The sequence below is a fragment of the Podarcis raffonei genome, chromosome 9, assembly GCF_027172205.1.
Source record: "Podarcis raffonei isolate rPodRaf1 chromosome 9, rPodRaf1.pri, whole genome shotgun sequence".
NCBI classification, from domain to species: Eukaryota; Metazoa; Chordata; class Lepidosauria; order Squamata; family Lacertidae; genus Podarcis; species Podarcis raffonei.
This window is the reverse complement of record NC_070610.1, coordinates 44,513,807-44,537,448: the sequence shown is the minus strand read 5'-3', so window position 1 is coordinate 44,537,448 and position 23,642 is coordinate 44,513,807. Positions and strand designations below refer to the sequence as shown.

The 23,642-nt window shown below is 40.5% G+C and overlaps 1 protein-coding gene across 3 annotated transcripts; it reads left to right on the top strand.

The window, feature by feature from the left end:
* Positions 1 to 48: 48 nt before the first annotated feature.
* SMARCA5 (SWI/SNF related, matrix associated, actin dependent regulator of chromatin, subfamily a, member 5) lies at positions 49 to 23,639 on the top strand. Of its 3 annotated transcripts, none has more exons than XM_053403287.1 (24): positions 50 to 415; positions 4,787 to 4,861; positions 6,737 to 6,903; positions 7,541 to 7,641; positions 9,959 to 10,059; positions 10,981 to 11,160; positions 11,952 to 12,107; positions 12,199 to 12,330; positions 13,515 to 13,583; positions 14,051 to 14,160; positions 14,274 to 14,500; positions 15,206 to 15,327; positions 15,420 to 15,572; positions 16,132 to 16,264; positions 17,155 to 17,303; positions 17,471 to 17,590; positions 17,688 to 17,798; positions 18,153 to 18,266; positions 18,474 to 18,560; positions 19,508 to 19,640; positions 21,378 to 21,496; positions 21,935 to 22,147; positions 22,882 to 22,992; positions 23,353 to 23,639. In XM_053403287.1, exons 1-24 carry the CDS (start codon positions 290 to 292, stop codon positions 23,416 to 23,418), a joined length of 3,075 nt encoding a protein of 1,024 aa, XP_053259262.1. In that variant the 5' UTR covers positions 50 to 289; the 3' UTR covers positions 23,419 to 23,639. The 3 variants fall into 3 exon arrangements, with proteins under 3 accessions (XP_053259259.1, XP_053259262.1, XP_053259261.1); XM_053403286.1 differs by having other exon boundaries at positions 18,438 to 18,560; XM_053403284.1 differs by lacking the exon at positions 23,353 to 23,639 and having other exon boundaries at positions 49 to 415; positions 18,438 to 18,560; positions 22,882 to 23,103.
* The last annotated feature ends 3 nt before the right edge of the window (positions 23,640 to 23,642 follow it).

Here is a 23,642-nt window from a genome sequence, read left to right as displayed (position 1 = left end):
CCCCTTCCTCTCCTCCGCCTGCCCGCCCTCGAAGAGGCTGTCTCGCGAGACTCGAGAGCCGGCTCTGTTCCTGGTTGGTGGGATCGCGCTGAGAAAGCCGGGGCGGCAGCGGCGAGAGGGGGCCGTGGGAGAAGAAGAAGAAGAAGAACTAGAAGAATAAAAGAAGAAGGACCGGCCCAAGTCGCGCGGAGCGAAACTAGCGGCGAAACCCGTCCTCATATATACATATATTGAAGCGGCGGAGTTTTCGAGCCAGGCCTCCTCTTGTGTGTGGACGGGGGTATCCATTATGTCTGCGGCGGGGCAGGAGAACGAGAACGCCGGCTCCCTGCCTGCCGGCGCTTCGGTTCCCGTCGCGGAGAACGCGGGGGCGGGCGCCGCCGAGGGGCCGCCCGGAGGAGACGCCGAAGGAGCGGTGAGGAAACAAAAAGGGAAACGGCGCCCGGATGAGGGGGAGGGGGGCAGCGGCGAAGGTGTGAAGCTCCTCGTCGCCGGTTCTTGCCCGGTCGGTGGGGAGGCTCTTCGCTCGCCCTATCCGGCGGTGGGGGGGGGGGCAGGTGTCGCTGCGCCGGTCCAGTGCCGCCCCCTCAACGCGGTTCCCCTTCGACCGAAGCGTCGGTTGTAGCCGCCGCGTCTCTCTCGTCGGCGGTGCCTCAGAGCGGCCGGGTTGGGCCCCAGCCGAGCCGCGTGGGGTGAGACAATAGCGAAGAGGAGGAGAGAGAGGAGGCGGAGGAGGAGCGGCTCCTCTAGAAGCGCCTCGGGAAGCCCCGCCAACGTGCGTTGGGTCTTCGCGTCAGGAGCCCCATGCGCGCGCGTTCCCCCCTCGCTTCCCCCCTCTGAGGAAGGCGGGCGCGTTGGTTGGCACCTCCAGCGACGAGACTCCTTCCTCCCGGAGGCGGGATCCTCTGCTGCTGCTTTGCCGTGGCAAGCGGCCCGACAAAGCAAGCAACTGAGCGTTAACTGGAGGGGAGGAAGGCGGCGCACAGATCCCTCCAGGGAAAGCAGCCCCCCCCCCTGTCCGCACACACCGCGATCCCCTCAAACGGCCCAATCCTTAAAGGTGTTCTTTGTCGGAAGCGAGTCTCAAACAAGTGAAATCAGGATGGACTACGCACGAAAGTTACCCTACTTGCAAACTGGGTCGATTAGTGAATTCGTTGCTTCCAATGCGTGCACGCAGTTTGAAGGGTTGTTTTGGTTCTGTGGTGGGGATACGACACAAAAGGCCTGCTTGGGTTTTTTAGGTTGTTATAGGTCTTTCATGCTTGTGTGTCTGGTACAAAGCCAGAGTGGTTGGCCTTCCATTAGGATACTTTGATATAACAAGTGGCCCATCCGGCCCCGGTCAGTTGTTCTAAGGTGGAATGGATAACGATAGATATTTTGTGCCCACGAAAAGAATGAAAAGTCATTTGTGAAAAGTCAGTTGTATGCGTTTACCCCACCACCAATGGTGATGTTGAATACATTTTCTTTTGTTTGGTACCATGTTGTATTATCATTTGTGCACCTGTTTCTAGTTTATATACATTTTCCTAATATGGGGAAATATGGGACTGTTAAAAACCTGATCCTACTGTTTTCAAAAGGACTTAATTCCTGGTACTTGCAGCCTCATAGTTTTGTCTTCGGTGCTTTTCTGTTGTGTTGTGTAATCTTGCCTTATATAACTATATTGGTGGTTAATATACAGCAACAGCTAATAGACTAAAAGTTCTACTCATACAGGCAAACACAAGGGCTGCAAGTTGTTCAACCACCTGATTTAAACAAGGGGGCGGGATAATAACAATAGGTAGTGGGTGCCTTGTATGGTTTTACACACCATTGTGTTGTGAAGCTGATCATTTTACCTTTCTTAACATGTTGAGGGATCAAGTGGGGATGTTGGTGTTAATGATTGGGGTCCTTCACCTGCTGCGGCTCAGGAATTTGTTTTAAGTTCCATAGCCATGGGAATAGGACAGAACCCTGAAGAACATCACTAACTAACAGCCAAGGTTCAAACAGGAATCCCTCAGCGCCACCTTCTAGGTTTGCCCCTCCAGAAAGGAACAGAGCCATTGTAAAATAGTGCCCCCAAGTCCCATCTCAGAAAGGTGACTCAGAAGGATACCATGATTGATGGTGTAAAAGCCACTGAAAGGTCCAGCAGAACCAACAGGGACATACTCCTCCTGTACAGTTTCTTGCATGTCATCCATGAAGGCAACCAAAGCTGTTTCTGTCCCATAACCAGGCCTGAAACCAGTTTGAAATGCTCCAAGATAATCTGTTGAACTCAGAACCACTAGAGTTCAGATACCACAACACACTCCAGTATCTTGCCCTGAAAGGGAATATTGAAAACAGGCAGCTGATTATCCAATATGGTGGGATTCAAGGAGGGCTTTTTCCATAGAGGTTTTATAACTGCCTCCTTTGGGCATGCTGGAACCCTTCCTTGTTGTAAGGAGGCATTGACCCTCTCTTTACCCACTCAGCCATTCTCCCACTGGCCTTTTTAATGAGCCAGGAAGGCCAAGGATCTAGCTCTCACATTGCCAATAATCCTGTCCACATCATTGGGCTGTACAAATCGAAAAGTATCCATGCTCACCCTGGTTAAATACATATGTCATAGGAAGATAGTATGCTTCATAATGGAGGTGCTGCTATATGCCTCCTTGATGAGAGAGTGGTCCCTACAGTCCCTGTCTGCTCCTAAAGGTAGTCCTCAGTAGATCCAACTGATTTTAATAACTTCAGTCTAGTGTCAATTGTTCCTTTAGATATTGAAATGTGTAGTTTCTTTCAAATGCCAGGATTTCTTTGCATGATGCTGAACTAGATCTGGTTTTATAGGAGAAATGGATGGGAAAAGTCATCCCTGTTGACGCTTACAGATCTCAGTGTCTTTCTTCTTCTTCAAATATATAACTATGATAACTTTTCCAGGTTGGAGTCTTAAAGTGATTGGAGCAAGAGGTGGTGCTGGATTCTACCCCATGGTTGCTGGCTTGTGGGTTGTGCAAATGTTCCATTTTATTTCCTGTGTTACAAAACATGAAATTGTTGGGTGATATGGCTTGGAGACCTTGGGTACAGTGATATCAGTATGCTGCTAGTAACCAACTCTAGCTGTCATTGTTTAATCCTGGGAATGCAGTTGAAGATTGGATGAACAAACTGAAACTTAATCCTGACAGGATCTGGATTTGGAACAGTTTGTTTGTTTGTTTGTTTATAATGCCATCCTTCATCTGAAGATGACAGACGGGACAGTTTACAAGACAAGGAATTTTAAGATTGTTTGTAACTTAAATGCCTTAAAAGGGAGGCATTATTCAAGCTAAATCCATCGCTACATCTTACCTCCTCAATATTACTTAAAAAAAAATATTGACTGGGGCCACAGTTCAGTGGAAAATGCCTTGCATGCTAGATGTCCCAGATCCAATCTCTGGCATCAATCGGGGGAATGCAGGTAGCAGAGCTGTGAAGAAACACACGTGTGCACATAAACACGCACAGAGCACCTGGAGGGCTGTTGCCAGCAGGAGTAAACCTACTTAGCATAGTTAGTGTGCAATCTGTGTGGGATGGGTTTACACTGCCCCTAAAAACTCAGCTTCATGGCTGGTGTAACAACAGTGACTAATAGCATTCTTATTACCGTACAAACTTGGGTATGCCCACTGGCTCCTTTTCTGGCCATGGCAATTCATGTGTGATGATAATCCACTTGGATTGCCATAAAGTGCTTCATGCAGGACTGTATTTGAAGACTTCATTGAAACTATATCGGCCAATTTAAAAACAAATACACTGGAGAACTGGTAGTCAGTAAATTAGCTTTTAAATAAAATGAACTCTTATTAATTATTTTGTTTGACTAAAATTTCCTTGTGACCTGATAAATTTTCCTCTTAAAGTGATATGTATTGTTTTCTTTTCTGCCTTCCTTCTCCCCCCTACCCCAGGTTATAATTTGCTTTCACTAAATAGGGAAAGAAAATGTTTATATAGGTTCCGATAGCTATATAATAAATTTCACATTGCACTGGAAATACATTGTGTTATAAAGCTCCCTTACTGCCTTTCTTTCCCATCATACTTGTTACCATGTTACTATAGTACCTGTATTGAGTGGAGAATTAAATGCTGAAACGTACTATCTACAATATTCTTCATTTATCAATTTAAAAGTTACAAAATGTCTACTGAAACTTTCTGCAATGAATAATGGAAAAAATATTTAGATTAACAATTTTCAGTAGAAGACCCAGTATGATCAGCAATTTGATGGTTATATAATTCTAAATTGGGAGAAAGGAATAAACATTGGACAGTCAACATTATTAAAAGGTACATGAGATCAAGACAACAAATGTTAATATACCATATTTTTCTGTGTATAAGACTAGGTGTCCCCCCCCCAAAAAATAATGTCAAAAATCAGTGGGCGTCTTATACACGGATAGCTTATACACGGATAGTGCAGAGGGTGGACTGGCGATTGGTTGTTGTCCCCAAATGTTGTCTTATACATGGGGGCGTCTTATAGATGAAAAAATATGGTAGTTTGTCGTCTCTGTTATTAGATTGGGTAGGCTGTTAAAAAAAATAGATCAGAAGTGATATCATAACTGTATAACCATGCCAAAAAGACAAAATAGTGGATATATGCAGCTTGTCATGAGAAACACCACTTTGGGTTACCTGCTTCTTAAATACTTGATACATTTGTGAAGTTTTGAGGTGCAGAAAGAAAACAAAGTATCTCTTTTTAATTTTTATGTTCCAGGATGTGGTTGATGACGAATCTCCGGGAATACAAAAAGAGAACCAAGAACCAGATCCTACATATGAAGAGAAAATGGTTTGTAGTTTTATACTAATAAGTATTGTTTAGATGGTTTAGAAGATTGATAAAGATGTTAATCTCTTCTTGTCTGAGATTTCACATCACAATGCAAATAAGATTGCAAAAAATATTGTTTATCTTACTCACTTGTCTTTGTGTGGCACTGATCTCTTCTGTTTCTCATTTGTACCTCTTGCTTCTCCATGGCCTCCCCCACCTTGTACCATTCATAGACTCAATGTGGTAGGGACAGTTGTGGTAATAACAAGAGATGCTTCTGTTGGGATACTGCCAGGGAGATAAAGTCCATCTGAGCTCCCAAGCTCGGTGCCGGACGATCCATCGACCTCCCGTAGTCAGGCAATATCAGCAATTCAGCGACACTAAGCCTCAGGCTTAGTGCACACTCTAACAGCAGAATTCACACAGCAGGAAGTTGCACAAGCATGAGAGCAGAACATGCATATTTACAGTTTTATTCAGCGTTGGTCAGAACAAAGAAAACATGACCGTCTGCTCCGACTGCTCAGGCAAAACAGCAGAAAACGAAAGGAACAGACAACATAAACATCCTGTGAGACAGGAAATTACGCAGGCTGTTATACAAACATCCTGCTCCCTTTTAAGGTGGAACGGAAATATCCTAACAGCTTCCACAAGTTGAGTGCAATTACATCCTGGTCCCCCTTCTTATGAACTAGGAATTAGAATTTCCCATAAGGGGAAAAGGACAGTTGTGAAACATGTGACCTGGCACCTAGGTAGGTGATAGTTTTTGAAGGGCACTGATGTCTCCACCTGGGTTTCTCAACACCTATTACCTTAAGAATAAAAGGCTCTGAAAGAATGGAGAAAGCCAGGTGGGACCACTGCTGATGCTTAGAGACTAAATAGCTGCTTTTATGTCAGGCTTGGACATCCTTTCCTTTCCTCTCTGCTTTCTCCTGTCCTCCCACCCTGTCTTGTCAGAAGGGTTGAAAGACAACTTGCATGACAGGGACTTGCGATATTTGCTGTCTTCTGTGCGTATCTGCCTGAGAAACAGAGAAGTAACAGCCAGACACTTGAGTATCCTGCCATGTTTCTAAACTTGCAAACATTGTAGGACATCCAGACAGCTTTCATGTTATCCTTCTCTATTATTCTGCCAGCGGAGAGTCAGAAAAGAATAAAGTATGTATTCTTCTAGTTTTAAAGAACCAGTTGCTATGTTCTCTATTTGCATACCTGTTTCATCTCATGGTCTAAGCAGTTAATATTTGATGTGTGGAAATATCTGCTACCTGCTTTCTCCTGACTGGAGGAGGCATTCTTTCTTTGGAACAAGAATTATAAAATGCATACGTATAATCTACCTGGCACAGAAATGAAGTAAAATAATTATTTATGAAATGAAGTGAAAAATTTCAGATAATGACTGGCATTCCTACTAGCAGTGTGGTTGCACATTTTTAACTACAGGAAGGAACACACATAGCATCTCAAGCCTTCAGCAGTTAGATTAAATGTTCATTTACATCTTTTCAGTTAATGGTGCATGTGAGAACTCAGTAGATATTAGTGTTTTTAAAAAACAAACCTCTGAACTTTGCTCAGCTACTCTTCAACCTTGGAGGGTTAATTAAAGATAAAATTTGCATCCCCCCCCCCAGTAGAAACATTGACAACATGTTAGCTTTTTAACCATGGCAATGAACTTGATGTCAAAAAGAGTTGTCTTCAGAACTAGGGTTGAATGTTCAGTATGTGTACATCTTTAGATGTTCTTAGCCTAAACAGGAAGGATGTTTTTAGATGGGGCAATATGTAGTTGATTCTGACATGCTAAAAGCTAATGTAATTCTAGAATCCTGCTTGCATCTTTGCTTATGTTTTTCATTCTTATTCCAGCAAACAGACAGAGCAAACAGATTTGAGTATCTGTTGAAGCAAACAGAATTGTTTGCTCATTTCATTCAGCCTGCTGCTCAAAAGACTCCAACTTCACCCTTGAAAATGAAACCAGGACGGCCACGAATAAAGAAGGATGAAAAACAAAATCTCCTATCAGTTGGCGAGTGAGTACTACCCAATCTGTTGATTATCACTGAAATTATTATCCTTTTTACAGACAAGTGTCAATCTAGAGCATAAAAAGTGTTGAGGTAGTTTTTTTAAAAAAATGAACTCCAATGTATAAGCACAATTCTAAAGAAAGCCACTTGTCTGTAAACTCTTTTTCTTTTAAGTTTATTCCATAGTGTAGACAACTTCCTAAAAACAAAGTCAATGTTTATTAGCATCACATGACTGGGGAAATAATCTTTTAAATACAGGTATACATAGATCAGGGTATTTAGGTATTGCAGGGGTTCACAGATATTGCCTGGCTTGTAGCCAGCTCAAAATTGATGGCTACCAGATACTGCCTGTGAGGGGAGCAGGCTGTTGTTCCTGACCTTGTGCTTGCAACTCCACGAGTTCTGGGACAGTCTCCTGCTGCTCTTTTCAGTTTGGGATTGGAGAAGGGAATGAGAGCTCACTTCTGCAACCTGTCATTTACTACTATTTTCCTCTCCAGTTGGGATATGGAAGTGGAAAGAGTGGCAAGGGTCTTCCTTGTACTTGTGTTATGCTTCTCAGGCAATAAGCTTCTTAGAGTGTTTTGGTATACACGGTAGTTGCTGCATACTTAGACTGATGCATTGTTTTTAGCTACCGCCATCGCAGAACTGAACAGGAAGAGGATGAGGAGCTGTTAACAGAAAGCTCAAAGACCACTAATGTCTGCACCCGCTTTGAAGACTCTCCATCATGTATGTAGTGGCTTTTGCTCTATGTGGTACAATATCAATTACTGTATTTTTTCATCTATAAGATGCCCCCATATATAAGATGCTCCCCATTTTGGGGGACTCAGATTTAAGAAAATGAGGGGAGATGAGCCAGAGTATAAAACGCCCCCTAATTTTTGACATTATTTTTAAGGGAAAAAACCTAGTCTTATACATGGAAAAATACGGTATTTTAAAACTAAAATAGAGAATGCTTTCTGCCAAATTTTACAGAAACCCTTACATTTTCCAAATATCGACCAACCAAAAGTAATTGCAGGTAATAAAAATGTAGTGATCTGTTTGGGCAGTGTGTACATAGTCTGTTTGGATCCTTTATAATACTTGGTTTGTGGTTCGAGGACCCGACCCCCGCGATGTGGAAAGAATACGCAAGGAGACGTTATATAAGGTTAATGGGCAATGAAAGGCCACAACTTTATTGATTACAGAAGTGAAAAGGTATTGGCTTAGGCATTGGATCTCTCAAGCAAGTGGGTTTATTCACCAGTAGGTGGAGCCTGTTGATGCTAATCCAACTATAGGCTCACCCCTGATGTCACCGAGCGTCGTGCCATGGCCTCCCACCAAGCAGGCATCGGACAGAATACACGACCGCCAGATTCCTTTAACGGAATACCCCTAAATTGAAGGCATAGGCGATGGCCACACCTAGCTCTTCGACACACCACAACACATTATTCCATTGCCTAACCGCCACCCGAGCCAAAAGGCTCGCCGCCAATACCCTCACGGCTGTAACCAATCCCGGATGCAACTGACGACACTATCTAACCAAATGTCATTCCCCAGGTCTGACCACATGTTCCAAAGCACCAATAGACCAGTAGAGGAGGATGAGTTAAGATCGACCCTCCTGCCAGCAGACACTCAAAGCAAACACACAGAACACCAGCAGAATACACACAGCGACCGTCTTAAGGACAAACAAAAGGGGAGGATTACAGCTAAAGCAATAAAGAAGCAAAATAGGGCAACAACAGGATTTTTTAGTTAAAGAAAACCCCAAGGGGCAGAAGCAGCTTTGCCTGGCAAAGCCTGTCAACAAAATACTATTTAAAAGGCAAAGAGAGGCAGGGTTTAAACGCACAGAGTCGGCAGGCAAAAGGGGGAGGAGCGGCAGAAATGCAGCTGGAGAAACTGGGAGAGGATAAGCAACGTCACGCACAAACCACTTTAACAACTCGGCAGGGGAGCCCCTTAGCAGCTGACTAGCAGCTGAGATTCAAAAGACGTTTCACAGCTCCATACATTCACAGGCAGGGAAATTTAAATACAGCAAGCACAGCAATACTGCAAGCACAGAGGCGCACACCCAGACTGTCTCTCCTTAGATCGCAGCACACACACATGCACACACAGAGTGGCTATCCGCAGGTTGGAGGAGCGCTGAAAAGCCCAAATTAGCCGGCAGGGAACCCACTGCCTTTAAAACAAGCTTTAAAAGAACGTTGAGGCAAAGAATGAGGGGGAAGCAGTAGGGAAATGCAAGGTACAGGCAAGGGAGTTAGCTTGTACAACAGCAACAACAAGGCAAAACCTCCCTTTTAAACGTCCTCTTCAAAGTACAGGCTCCACGTGGTTGCTCAGCTGGGCACCCGGATGAGAAGATCCTGATGAGTTGACTCGCGGCGAGACAACGAAGAATGAGGCCGGGCAGAGGCTGGCGCCGCAGCAAAAGGCTGCTGAACACGCCCCCTCTCAGGCACCTGGTTGGATGCCTGCCGAGGGGCGTGGGCGCCAGCCAGGTGAGACGGAGGCAGGGGGCTAACGCCCCCTGCTAGAGGCGGTGCTCAGCTCCCGCCCACAACCACTCCCCTCATTTGCAGGGAGGAGAGTCTTTATTCCCCTGGTGTGTTTCATGTTCGTTGCCAAGAGGAGTTTGCTATCATTACAGTGCACCAGCTAAACTGTGTGTTTGGTTTTTTAAAAAGTAGATAATTGGGATAGCTTTCTCTCTCATCTGTGTTGATTGGCTTCCCTGTGGAAGTATTGTGCTATGGCTAACAAGGACATTTGACCAAAACTTGAGGTTCAGCAAATCTGCAGGTAGAACTGAGAGAAACTCTTCTGGGTACCCTAGTTGCTGTTGCAGCTGAGGTGTCTCTGGTCCTGGTGCCCCCAAGGATTTCCATGCTCACTGTTAGGATATATACTAAAATGTTCTTATATCCTCATAAGAGGATACATAAGAAAACATAAGTTTTCTTCTTGGTCATTGGAAGTATTATTAATGGTGACTTTAACTATTTCATACTGTATACTGTTTTTGTTTCAGATGTAAAATGGGGAAAACTGCGTGATTATCAAGTCCGAGGGTTGAATTGGCTCATTTCTTTGTATGAAAATGGCATCAATGGTATCTTAGCAGATGAAATGGTATGTTCAACAACTGATTTTGTCTGAGATTATCAAATTTAAATTAGAAGTAATCATACTAAACTGAAATAGTTACTACATTCTTTTTTTTTAGAATCTTTGTACTACATTGTGGCTAAATCTGACATTGGTTTAAACTAGATGCATAACAGCAAATGCAAATAACAACAGTTCACTTTACAGTACATAATGACATTCATATGCTGATTTGCCTCAGTAAAATCCAACTAGAGAATATCTTTTTTGTTCTGTAGAACAATGTAGGCACTCAAGTTGCTGCTTTTCTGGTTAAGAGTGTTTCACATTTAGAAAGGCCTATATTCTGAGACTGTAGGAAGATGTTTCCATCTGTTGGATAATTAACATTCAAGAAGCTTGAGAAACTGGCATCAACATGCCCTCACTGCTTTATTGTTCCTACTTCTGGCAAGCAGCTGAAAGTTGCTTCCAGACTAAGTTGCTTCCAAATTCGGTTTAAGTGATACAGCTTCTAAGGCATGTGACAGGTTATATTGAGAAATGCAGCATATAGTTGGAGAAGATGATTAAGAAAAATGCGCACCTGATAATTTGGGTGATGGACAAATCCTGTCTAGCAGAGCTGAAAGAGAAATTAAACATGCCTGTGCACTGATTGAAAGTTTTGCAAACATAGACAGCTTCAAAAATGTGTTTTTAAGGGAATTAGCTGTGTTTGGATGTCTTCTTTATACATGTTCTGTCTTGAGTAGATGACATTTCTGTTGTTCGTTGTGTCTTTTTGGCTAGTAAGAATATTTAAGGGAGAAGACATATAACTCATAGAATTGGAAGGGATCCTGAGGGTACTCTAGTCTAACCCCCTACCTATGTATATATTAGTTATTTTATCTTGGTGACTGGAAACTTCTCAAGTTAACTTGATACATGTTCTGTTAATAGGGTCTGGGAAAGACACTGCAAACAATTTCTCTCCTTGGGTATATGAAACACTACAGAAATATTCCTGGTCCTCATATGGTATTAGTTCCCAAATCAACTTTACATAACTGGATGAGTGAGTTTAAGAGATGGGTGCCAACTCTTCGGGCAGTATGTCTGATAGGTGACAAAGACCAGCGAGTGAGTATGAACCACCTCAGTGTTTCCCTAAAATTTTCTGGTGTAGTTGGCACATAATGCTAAACCAAGATTTAGTACCATGTGGATTACCTTGAGTGAAATAAGCTTTTGTTTAGCAGAATATATAAACCAGGGCTCTTAGTTTAAAACAAACAACAGCTAAACTAGGCAACAAACTATGTGTTATTAACAAACAGATTTCCAGAGACTGTGACTCAGGTTCTTGGATTCTAATGCACCAGCTTTCTTTTAAGTTCTGATGTGGTAGGATGGGGGGAAAGGACAAGTGTGCTGAATCAGGAAAGATACCACCCAGAACCCCATATTCTCCGCATCCCACAGGCTTTAATTCTATATCACCATGAATTTGCAGAACATTTTAAGATGATCTAGAGTAGGGTGGTCCAACTCACGGCCCACAGGCTACATTTCGCCCGTGGGGACTTTGGCAACATTCAATAAAAATAATCTTAAAGCCTTAAAAAAAAGTTTTTGTGTCATGCATTGTTAATGAAAGTGCATACATTATTAATTGTGTATATTATAATAAATATATTACAAACACTTTTAATTTATGATTTGGAAATTTAATTCTGTGTGTGGCCTGCAGGTTCTGTGTTGAAGTACTCTTGCAGCCCACTTGGTATGGAAAGTTGGACTGCCCTGGTCTAGAGAAATACTTTTAAGAACCAGCATCAAACCTGAGGTGACCAAGGTACTTTGTGAAATATGTGAAATAATAGTTGTATTTTTACAGTTTTTCAAATCATTACCCTCCCTCTTATTAATAGGCTGCATTTGTGCGAGATGTATTGTTGCCTGGTGAATGGGATGTCTGTGTAACATCATATGAAATGCTCATTAAAGAGAAATCGGTGTTCAAAAAATTTAACTGGAGATACCTTGTTATTGATGAAGCTCACAGGATCAAAAATGAAAAATCAAAGGTATTTTGAAACACCCAGTGGATGTAAATATTTAAATCATGCAAAAAACATTTCTTCAAGTTTAAAATATATATATGCATTTTTCTTTCAGTTGTCAGAAATTGTGAGAGAGTTCAAGACTACAAATAGACTACTGTTAACTGGAACACCATTACAGAACAACTTGCATGAACTTTGGGCACTTCTTAACTTTTTACTGCCAGACGTCTTTAATTCAGCTGATGTAAGGGTTTGCAACTTGAAAAATTCACTTTAATCTTGCCTATCAAATACTGTTGATTACTTATATTTGGTGTGCACATTCATGAGAGATCTCTTATAATGCTTGGTGGTTTGCGTATATAGCAACCTTCCCCAACCCACTGACTGTGACTTATGGGAGTTTGTAGTTCAAAATGTCTGGAGGGCAGCAGGTTTGGGGAAGGTGGTGTAGGTGAAATTTTGTTAGCCACAAAACTTCTCAAATGTACTTATAATTGTCAGAGTAATGGCAATAAACATCCTTAGTATTTCACGAAGCAAACTTTATCATCTTGCCTGGATGAACTCCTTAGGATTATTCAGAAATATAATATTATTTTCCAGGAAGATTATAGTTGATAAAACAAAAGAAAGAATTAGTGAAAGCATATTTAGCTAGATTTTTTTTAAAAAAAATACATTCTATGCTATGTAAATAATTTGAAAAAGTGGAAAGACTTTCTATTTGAGAGAATAGCTTTTATGTATTTATGCTAATGAACAAACCAATGCAGGTCTCTAGAATCTTCAAATGCACATAAGGCAGAAATAATCCCTTATTGATGCTGATTGGGCTACTTTGTATTTGGACATGGAAATTGACTTATCTGGCTCGTGGCAGGTGTAATTTTGACTTTTTACAAAACTATGGTTTGCAAATAGGAGCCTTGTGAACATTACTTTCCAGTGTAACTTTTCCTCCTCCCAATGCGGTCTTTACTTTGGTTCTGTTTTTGCATTATATGTGAACCAATGTCAGCTGTGAAACTAGCATAAAGTAGGTTTGCAAAGCATTGCTGGGCAGGAAGTTGGATTGTATTATCCATTGCTTGTGTCAGTGCATGTGTTATGTGAAGTCATGGTTAGTGCAAGAAAGGTAGGAGTTGTGAGTTAATGAGTGCCTAGCACCTAATTTTCAAATATTTATCTGAAGGGAATCTGCAGCATATTCTGTCTCTTAATTCATCAGGAACAGAACCAGAACATTCTTACAACTTTGCAAGGAAAGCTTGAACTAGAAGAGTTATGTATGCTTCCTGAAAACCTGGATTTAGCCTTTGCAGAACTACATAACAGAAATAAATACCAATTTTTGTTCTTAGACAAATAATGGGTAATCTTACTCTGAAATGTGACTGATTATAACTTTTTAATGCTTCAATACAGGATTTTGATTCATGGTTTGATACAAACAACTGTCTTGGGGATCAAAAACTAGTGGAACGGCTCCATATGGTGAGATTTTAATTATACTATCAGTTAGTTTAATCCATTGAACTTCACAGGAATGTTTCTACTATTCTATGTAACACAATCAACTTTCTATATGCATTGTACTTGGGAGGTGAATAATTTTCTGCTTGCAAGCTTCAGTTGATATGCTACAAAAATTTATGTACTGTAGATATTGGGGCTAATAAGAGATTGGGTTCAATTGCCACTTAATATCGTTGGGAAGCCTCTGATACAAAGTATGGCACTGTATTTGGAACCAGAAATCAGACATACACTTGTATGCAGATGGAATTACTTGTTTGCATCTTTTTGTATCTTACATATGTATGGAATGCCTACAGCACATACAGCCTGTCATATTGAAAGGGGGTGGAAAGCAATATAGTTCTGAAGTATCGGTAATATGAACAAGTTCGTGTGTAGTGCTGCAATTTGAAGTCATGTGCTGCTTTTTGTGTTTTTGGTAGGTACTACGACCATTTCTCTTACGTCGTATTAAGGCTGAAGTAGAGAAAAGTTTGCCTCCAAAAAAGGAAGTTAAAATATATGTAGGTCTCAGCAAAATGCAGAGAGAATGGTAAGTAATTGAAATTAATATGAAATTAATGAACAAAATATTTAATCTTGCTGGTTGTGTATGAAAACTCTTTGTGTGACATGATTCTCAGTTGCCTTACTCTTTCAATACAGGTATACAAGAATCTTAATGAAGGACATTGATATATTGAATTCTGCTGGAAAACTGGACAAAATGAGATTACTGAACATTCTTATGCAGTTGCGAAAATGTTGTAATCATCCATACCTGTTTGATGGAGCAGAGCCTGGCCCACCTTACACAACAGATATGCATTTGGTTACTAACAGTGGCAAAATGGTTGTCTTGGACAAACTGTTGCCAAAATTGAAAGAACAAGGTAACATGTTTATCTTACTAGTAAATGCAGGTGGGAAACTGCCTTTTTTCTTATTTGATAAGGCAGTATTTCCCCAGTTTGGGCTTTTTGTAGTGCCTTGTAGGAATATATTAGTGATCTTCAGTCTTTACTACTAAATGGAACAAGATTGGTGTATTGAGATCCTAGACAGTACTATACACAACTTGTAGGGTCTGCCTGTTAGTGAAATCTTGGAATCTTAAGCTTTATTATAGCAGCAAGACTATTCCTGAAGAAGCCTTTTCTGTTCCCTGAACATTATTCAAACAATTGACTAGTTGCAAATATTCCTTTAGGTACAAGGTGCTGGAGTTAACCCTTTCTGGCAGCCCTTCTTCCTGGAGAAGTTGTGTACAATATTTCAAAATCATAGAACCTGTTCAAATATTTGCCTGTTGGTGTGGACCAGGGATATGTCTTCCTCAATCCTGATGGATGGTCCACCTGTCAGTCTTATGATGTCACCTCTGCAAACACTGATGAACAGCTGATCTTAATTGCTTTCATAGTTGCTTTATGCATAAACATAGTATGTGATTGTGTAATTAATGTTTTTAGTTATGTATTTGATGTATACTTCTGGATTGCCATAAGTTTTGCAGTTGTTTCTTAAAATTCTTGAGTGATCACTAATTGGTTTGAGAGTGCGGTTTACTTTGAACTATCTTCTAAAATCTTGAACAGATTCGCGCGTCCTAATCTTCAGTCAGATGACCAGAGTCCTAGATATCTTAGAAGATTATTGCATGTGGCGAAACTATGAATATTGTAGGCTTGATGGGCAGACGCCTCATGATGAGAGACAAGTAGGTGCTCAGAAGAATTAAGCTTAATATTTTTTCTCTTTGAAAATTGATGAACCAATATTGATGTACTGACTGACTCATTTTTTATATAGGCCTCCATTAATGCGTACAATGAACCTGGAAGCTCAAAGTTTGTGTTCATGCTGAGCACACGAGCTGGTGGTTTGGGAATCAATCTGGCTACAGCTGATGTTGTAATTATTTATGATTCAGACTGGAATCCTCAAGTAGATCTACAAGCTATGGTAAGGTTCATAAGAGTACCTTAGAAATCATGAACTTGAATCTCACTTCTGCTTTGTTTTTGAACACATTTTCATGCTATACACTTGTTGACTCTGCAAGAGCCTATTTTAAAATTGTACTATCTACTGTTGATCCAGGTTCAATGTTCTTGTAATAATTTACAAAGCCTTGAACAACTTAGGTCCAGGGTAATTCAGGGATTCCCTGAACACTTACATCCCAGCTCAGACACTGCAGTCATCTGCAGGAGTATCGTTAATTATTCCCCAAGTTGGCAGTAGCTGACTGATGTCTAACATTTTATATTGTTTTAATTGTATGGGTTATGTTCAATTTTTGTAAATTGCATCATTTTTTATGAATTGCAGTATACAAGTACTTTTATAAATAAAAGAAAGTTTTTCTCAGTGTTATCATTTTTGATCAAGTTGTTCAAGATGTTGGCTTCTATATTCATATGAATAAATTTTAAGTTATGCAGAGTTGCATGAATATAGTTCAATATAATGCTAGTGCTTTATTGTGGATAACTTAAATACGGAGTTCTTTTCTTTGTAGGATCGAGCACATAGAATTGGTCAAACAAAGACTGTTAGAGTATTCAGGTTTATTACAGACAACACTGTAGAAGAAAGAATAGTGGAAAGAGCAGAAATGAAACTTCGCTTGGATTCCATAGTTATTCAACAAGGTAAATAGAACTTGGTAAATAGAAAAGCCCTACTGGATCAGACCAAATTGGAGCCTCATGGCATTGGTCAATGTCTCTCCTGCTCTGTTTCCTGGCAACTGGTATTCAGGATACACTACATCACATACTGAAGCTAAAATACAACCTTCATTACTAGTAGAAATTGATAGCCATTTCTTCCATGAATCTATCTAATCCCCTTTTGAAGCTGCCCAGATTTTAGCAAGAAATACTATGGTTTTAAACTATGCACTGTGTGAAGAATTACTTTTGACTTTTTTAAATCCAGAAAAAAGGAAAAATGTTTAAATAATCTTAGGGAGATGTATAACTTCCATAGGCTAAATCAGTACTATTAAATAACTTTTATTTACATAGAATATATTGTTTTAGTGACCAATATTATTTCAGTTGCACAAAAACCAGGAAGTCTACAAAAATACCTGTACTGAAAGTTGTTTCAGAAAGTCTGGTCTGTAATTATTATGAAGCTATTATCAGACATTACATGTTGCCAGGCAGAAAGAAAGAGATCCAAGTGTTTAAATATTACTTGTTTTCTATAGGTTATAGTGAAGTTCACCTGTTGTCTCAAGTATTGTGTATTGTTTCAGAAAATCTCTTTTTTCTATGAAAAAATAATGTAAACTGCACTGTATAGGCAAAAGTAGAGTGTTTAAAGATTGAGTACACTCATACTAATTTAATCAAAAGTGTTTGCTTAGCATTGTTGGGAATACAATAGAAATGACATTTCAAATAATAGCGCTGCTTCTATGGCTGACCAGATTTCAAAAAAGAAAATTAAAAACATTCTTATGACAGCATATTTCAAAGTACTTGACTTTTAGTGTTACATTCTGTTTCTTAACAACATTTTTCATATTCAGGAAGACTAGTGGATCAAAATCTGAACAAACTGGGGAAAGATGAAATGTTGCAGATGATTAGGCATGGAGCTACCCATGTCTTTGCTTCCAAGGAGAGTGAAATTACAGATGAAGATATTGATGGTATTTTGGAAAGAGGGGCAAAGAAAGTAAGTTATGAAAGCATGTTATGAAATACCAGAATAAAATGTGAGTTTCATTTTTTCCAGGTCAAAATTTGAATACCACTAATGATGCTTTGTCTTGACTGCATGCAATTCTCATTTGGTTATGAAGCATTAAGTTTTATTGAAAAAAATGGTTCTTGTATTTTTAGACTGCAGAAATGAATGAGAAACTCTCCAACATGGGTGAAAGCTCACTCAGAAATTTTACGGTTGATACAGAGTCAAGTGTCTATAACTTTGAAGGAGAAGATTATAGAGAGAAGCAAAAGGTAATGAGGGGCTTTTAGTGACTAGAATTTCACTAAGTGTTGTTGGGATCTGTAGACTGGTTAATATTTCATTATCCAACAATATTGGTTATTGCAGATGGCATTTACAGAGTGGATTGAACCACCTAAGCGTGAGAGAAAAGCAAACTATGCTGTTGATGCTTATTTCAGGGAAGCTCTTCGTGTCAGTGAACCAAAAGCACCAAAAGTAAGCTAATTCATAAAGCAGAACATAAATAGAAAAAAACCTAGCTTATTTGCTATGGGGAGGGTGGGGTGGAATCAGTTTGTTAAAGCCTTTATTTTCCAAAATACCCATTTTGTGTAAAATTAAGCATACTACACAAGTCTACTACTCTTGACAGACTGCCATAGAAGGTTCTATTATTTGAGAAACATTTATTCTGCTGCTGTTTCCTTTGGCATGATTTGTAGTTTGTATCTTGTGTAGTTCTTGTTCTGGGGAAGTTGTAGTTGCTGATATTTGCCTACTGTATTAGTGGCCCTGATGGTGTAATAGCCTTGATTTCTTTTCTTTGATTTGTGTGTCTCTTTTTTTAAGGCACCACGCCCACCAAAACAGCCTAACGTTCAGGATTTCCAGTTCTTTCCACCACGTTTGTTTGAACTGTTGGAAAAAGAGATTCTTTATTACAGAAAAACCATTGGGTACAAGGTAAATTATGATCAATGTTTTGTTTTTCATCTTACTTTAAATAAATTTATATTTTGTTTTGATGCTATATAATTTGCTACTGGTTTATCTTATTTTAATCTTAGCAAAGTCAAATAATTTTTCATATAGAAAGCTTAGTTTAAGTATTTGGTGATGTCTGGTAAATTTTAGGTACCTCGTAATCCTGACTTACCCAATGCATCCCAGGCACAAAAGGAAGAGCAAATTAAAATTGATGAAGCTGAGCCCCTTAATGAAGAAGAGTTGGAAGAAAAAGAAAAGTTACTAACCCAGGTATGGTCATCCTTCTATCACATACTCTGGCTGAGTCTACATTTCATTTCATTTCTGTCAATACTACAAAGAGAAAACTGATTTGTTTTCTTCTTTAAAACTTGTTTTTGAGAAGCACTCAAAGTACTGTTTTTTCTTTTGTAAACCACTCCTGAGGTTTTTTTTTACAATCAAGTGGTGCATATGTTTTAATAAAAATAAAACCCACTGTCCCCCCATAAAGGGTTATCTTGGTGCCTTCTGTTTTTGATGCTAGACAGGTTTAGTTTTTGTTTTTTTCCTTCAGATTTAATCTCTGATTAAATTGTTTTCATGTATTCTCCTGATGCTGTTCTTAGTTCTTATCTTGTAGTAAGCTACCCTGGAATTGTTTTACATTAAAAGGTGGTAGGATACAAATTTACATGATAAATGAAGCTTAATCTGGGTCACTTAGAGAGAACACTGTTTTCAAAGTTTTAACTTTCCTAAGTTAGCCAGAAAGTTCTCAAGGCAGCTGATGACCCAATTAAGCTATGTCTTTGAAAGAAACAAGGGACGCGGGTGGCATTGTGGTTAAAACCTTAGTGCCTAGGACTTGCCGATCACATGGTCGGCGGTTCGAATCCCCGCAGCGGGGTGCGCTCCCGTTGTTCGGTCCCAGCGCCTGCCAACCTAGCAGTTCGAAAGCACCTCCGGGTGCAAGTAGATAAATAGGGACCACTTACCAGTGGGAAGGTAAACGGTGTTCCGTGTGCTGCGCTGGCTCGCCAGATGCAGCTTGTCACGCTGGCCACGTGACCCGGAAGTGTCTGCGGACAGTGCTGGCTCCCGGCCTATAGAGTGAGATGAGCACACAACCCTAGAGTCTGGCAAGACTGGCCCGTACGGGCAGGGGTACCTTTACCTTTTACCTTACCTTGAAAGAAACATGAAAATCCTAAATACCTATCTTGCTATTTCTTAAGGGGTTCACAAATTGGAATAAGAGAGACTTCAATCAATTCATCAAAGCTAATGAAAAATGGGGTCGTGATGACATTGAAAATATAGCCCGGGAAGTAGAAGGGAAAACTCCAGAGGAAGTCATTGAATATTCTGGTAACTTATGTTTTCTTGTGAGAAGTTCTGTGAATGATTTTATGTCTGAATAGACATGCATGCCTATACATGTCTATTCAAAAAGAAGCTCCATTGAGTTCAATGGAGCTTACTCCTAGGCAAGTGAGTACTTGACCATAGCCTAAATATACTTTTGAGTTTTTTGGGAAGTTTTTTCCATGAAATCTTAAAAACAACTAAGTCAGCCATAAAATCTGTTTTGAGATTTATTCACTGTAAAATGGATTAAAATGCCAGTTTTCTATTCAACAGGATATTTTAAAGTGAATATTTGCCTAAATAAAGGGCGTGGGAAATAATTGGCTGGTTGGCTCTCCCCATTTGGCCTGCAAAGCTGCTACTGGCAAGCTAGTGTCCTGCCCTACCTACACCTGACATCATTTATAGTGTTTGTGGTGGGGCTTTCTCAAAAAGGCCAGTTGGTAGTGCCTGCAAAGCCCCGTTCATAGTACCGTATTTTTCGCTCTATAGGGCGCACCGGGCTATAGGGCGCACCTAGTTTTCAGGGGGGGAAATAAAGGGAAAAAAGTTTATTCCCCCCCCCCCCCAGCCCCAAAGAGCTCCCGGAGCTTGTGGGGCTGGGGATCCCAGCCCCCAGAACAGGTTCAGGAGAGGCGGCAAGATTGCGCGTAACCTCGCTGCCTCTCCCAGAGCTTGCAGTGCTGGGGACGGGGGCCTCCCCCGACCCCAGCCCCCAGAACAGGCTATCCGCAAGCCTTCAGAGAGCGGTGGGAAGTCCCGCCGGGCTCAGAAGACTTGCGGATAGCTGCCTGAAGCCTGGAGAGCGAGAGGGGTCGGTGCGCACCGACCCCTCTTCCTCTCCAGACTTCAGCAAAAGCCTGCATTCGCTCCATAGGACGCACACACATTTCCCCTTCATTTTTGGAGGGGGGAAAGTGCGTCCTATAGAGCGAAAAATACGGTACTTCACAAGTGCCTGATAACCCACTGGTTGCCAGGTGCTTAGGATGCACTGTGCCAAGGTGCTTTGCAAGCTCTGTGCCTCTCAAGCACCAGGATTGCAAAGCTTGCTCTTTTCTGTGTGCAGCACTTCCCAAACACCTGGCAGTCAGCTGAGGAAGACATTTGATCTGGCCTGCCAGGCCAAAAGGGTTAACCAGTCCAGACTTTGTGATATATCGCACATTGCACTATTTAGCTGTTGAAAACAAGGTATTACCCAGCTGTATTCTCTAGCCGCCTCTTCTGCATCCAGTTACTCTCACAAAGGCTGCTGGCTGTTTTTCTCTGCTCTCTTCCACCTTTTCTCTGCATGCATCATTTTCTTACCCCCCTCCCCCCGTGTGTGCCATTTTTGCATCATTTTTAAAAAAAGAATTTTTTTTTGGTATTGCACATAAAGCTGCAAACACTTATGTTATATAAGCATAAAATGAAAGTTCCTTGCACCCCAGTTTCTTTCAAGGAGCTTGTGGTGGTGAGCATGGTCCCCCCCCATCCTCCCAGTTTCAGCCTCACAACAACCCTGTGAGGCAGGCTACGCTGAGAGATGTGGACTGGCTCAAGGTCACCTATTGAGCTTCATCGCTGGGTGAGGATTTGAACTCGTTTCCCAACACTAATTGTTACATCATACTAGCTCTGACTTGTTTACATATCAGAAGCTATAAATTCATATTTATTTAACCTGATTAAGATTATGAAACTGATGAACTTTTCATAAGATGTAACTAGCAAATAATTCCCTCCCCCCAGCTGTTTTCTGGGAACGATGTAATGAACTCCAGGATATAGAAAAGATAATGGCACAGATTGAAAGAGGTGAAGCTCGAATTCAAAGGCGGATCAGTATTAAAAAGGCACTTGACACAAAGGTAATCATATATTCTTTCTTTTTAATTACACTGACATTTCAGGGTAATGATATATTATACTACTTAATTTCATTTAAATGTTGTCTTTCCTATTCTCTTCAAGTTACTTTTTCTGTATTTCAGAAGTTAAGCTTGACATGTCTTAAGACATGAAACTGTGAAGTGCTCTTGGTGTTTCAGATTTAATTCCCTATTACTGTCTGAATAGTTTACTCCTCTTCGAATTTGAAAACAGTCTATTATCCACAATTGGAAAGAAAATATAGCCCATTAAAAAGTGGGTTGAGTTGTGCAGGCTGATTTTCTACAAATGATGCTTTCAGTGCTGCTAGAAAAGTAGAGTTATATATAACTTAAATCATGGAGCTGTGGGTATGTCTCTATCCTGCAGTACACCGATGCTTGTCTAGTTCTGTGCATGAAATTGTTTTTGCTTAGATTGGCAGGTACAAAGCACCTTTTCACCAGCTGAGGATATCGTATGGCACTAACAAAGGAAAAAATTATACAGAAGAGGAAGATCGCTTTTTAATCTGCATGCTTCACAAGCTAGGATTTGACAAAGAAAATGTTTATGACGAGTTGAGGCAATGTATTCGCAATTCTCCCCAATTCAGATTTGATTGGTTCCTCAAGTCTAGAACTGCAATGGTATGTATTAGTTTGAATGTATCAATGTCTTCTGAAGGGAACCTCTTCAGAAACTGTTTCAGAGAACTAGAGCTGTTGTCTTCCACACTGGAACCTGCTGTGGAGTTAGCAGCCATAGGCCAAAATGAACAAACTGTTTCAACTAGGGCCTTGTCTCCTGTGTACTTACAGCGTTTGCCCCTATTTTTGGCAAGTTTACCGTGAGGGTCTTTTGTAGGCTCGCTCTAAAAATATGCACACTGATGAAGTAAGCTTACGTGGCTATAAGTCAAGGTGTCACATGTCTACTTAAAATATGTATACACTAACCTCACTAATGCTGTATTCAGCAATGTGGTTATTTATTAAAGTCCAGTGGTGTTGTTGGTTGAGGGACTTACAGGGGCCTCTTCCTATCTGTTTTTTTCCCATCCCCCAAACTGGGAAGCTTCTTAGTCACCTCTGTATATGATAGGCACCACTTGCAGAAATCAAACCTATGACTGATTTTTCAAAAATGATATATACACCCTCCTTGTTAAGAGTTCACTTATTACCCACAGCACTGTGCTAGTGGGCTCTACTTTGATCATATTCATTCTTCCCCCTACTTATGTAATGTTGGCTTTTTCAAGCTGCTCTTTTCTTCAGCACAGATTGATTCAGAGACTACTGGGAATAGGATGTAGTTGTGTGAACTTTTTGTGTGTTGTGGCTACTGTATAATTGGGTCTGTTTCCTTGTTCATGACTCAGGAGCTGCAAAGACGATGCAACACCTTAATCACTTTGATTGAAAGAGAAAACATGGAATTAGAAGAAAAAGAGAAGGCAGAGAAGAAAAAACGGGGCCCAAAGCCATCTTTGGTGAGTGTAAAAGATGAATTTGTTACAAGTGATTTATGTTTAGAGAACCGGTTGAATTTGGCACATAATTTGAAAACAATCGCTTTCTGTATCTGAATCCTTGACCAAATCATCCCCTGAAGGAACATGTGTACTCTGGCCTCTGTAGCTGCTTCTAAATGCTCTCTCTGGGGGTTTGTGCCACTGGAATTTTGGCTTTCTTTTTAACAGACTCTATGCCATTTCAAAAGGTGCTTTCAAACTCCTCTGATCAAAAGTACTCTTCTGTTTATTCAGTGTAGTTCTGTGGTCCTTTGGATCATGGCCAATTAACTTATGATTAATGGCTAAAATCTAATCTTTCTCTCACTCCCTATCCAGGTGCAGAAACGTAAGCTGGACGGTACTCCTGATGGTAGAGGGAGGAAAAAGAAGTTAAAGCTGTGAATTCTAAGTTCTTATCACTAACTTTAAAGTAGTTCTTTAATTTTACGGGTCTTCATAAGATGTACTGTACAATTCTCAACTATTATGTCATTAAAGGACATTGGGTTCATGTGTTTACTTACTGAACTAGAAGAATAGTAATGTAGTTTCACTTTTTTAAATAAAACAGCTGTGCTGAACTTTTTTTTACCATTAACACTTGAAATAAAAAATAGGCTTCATTT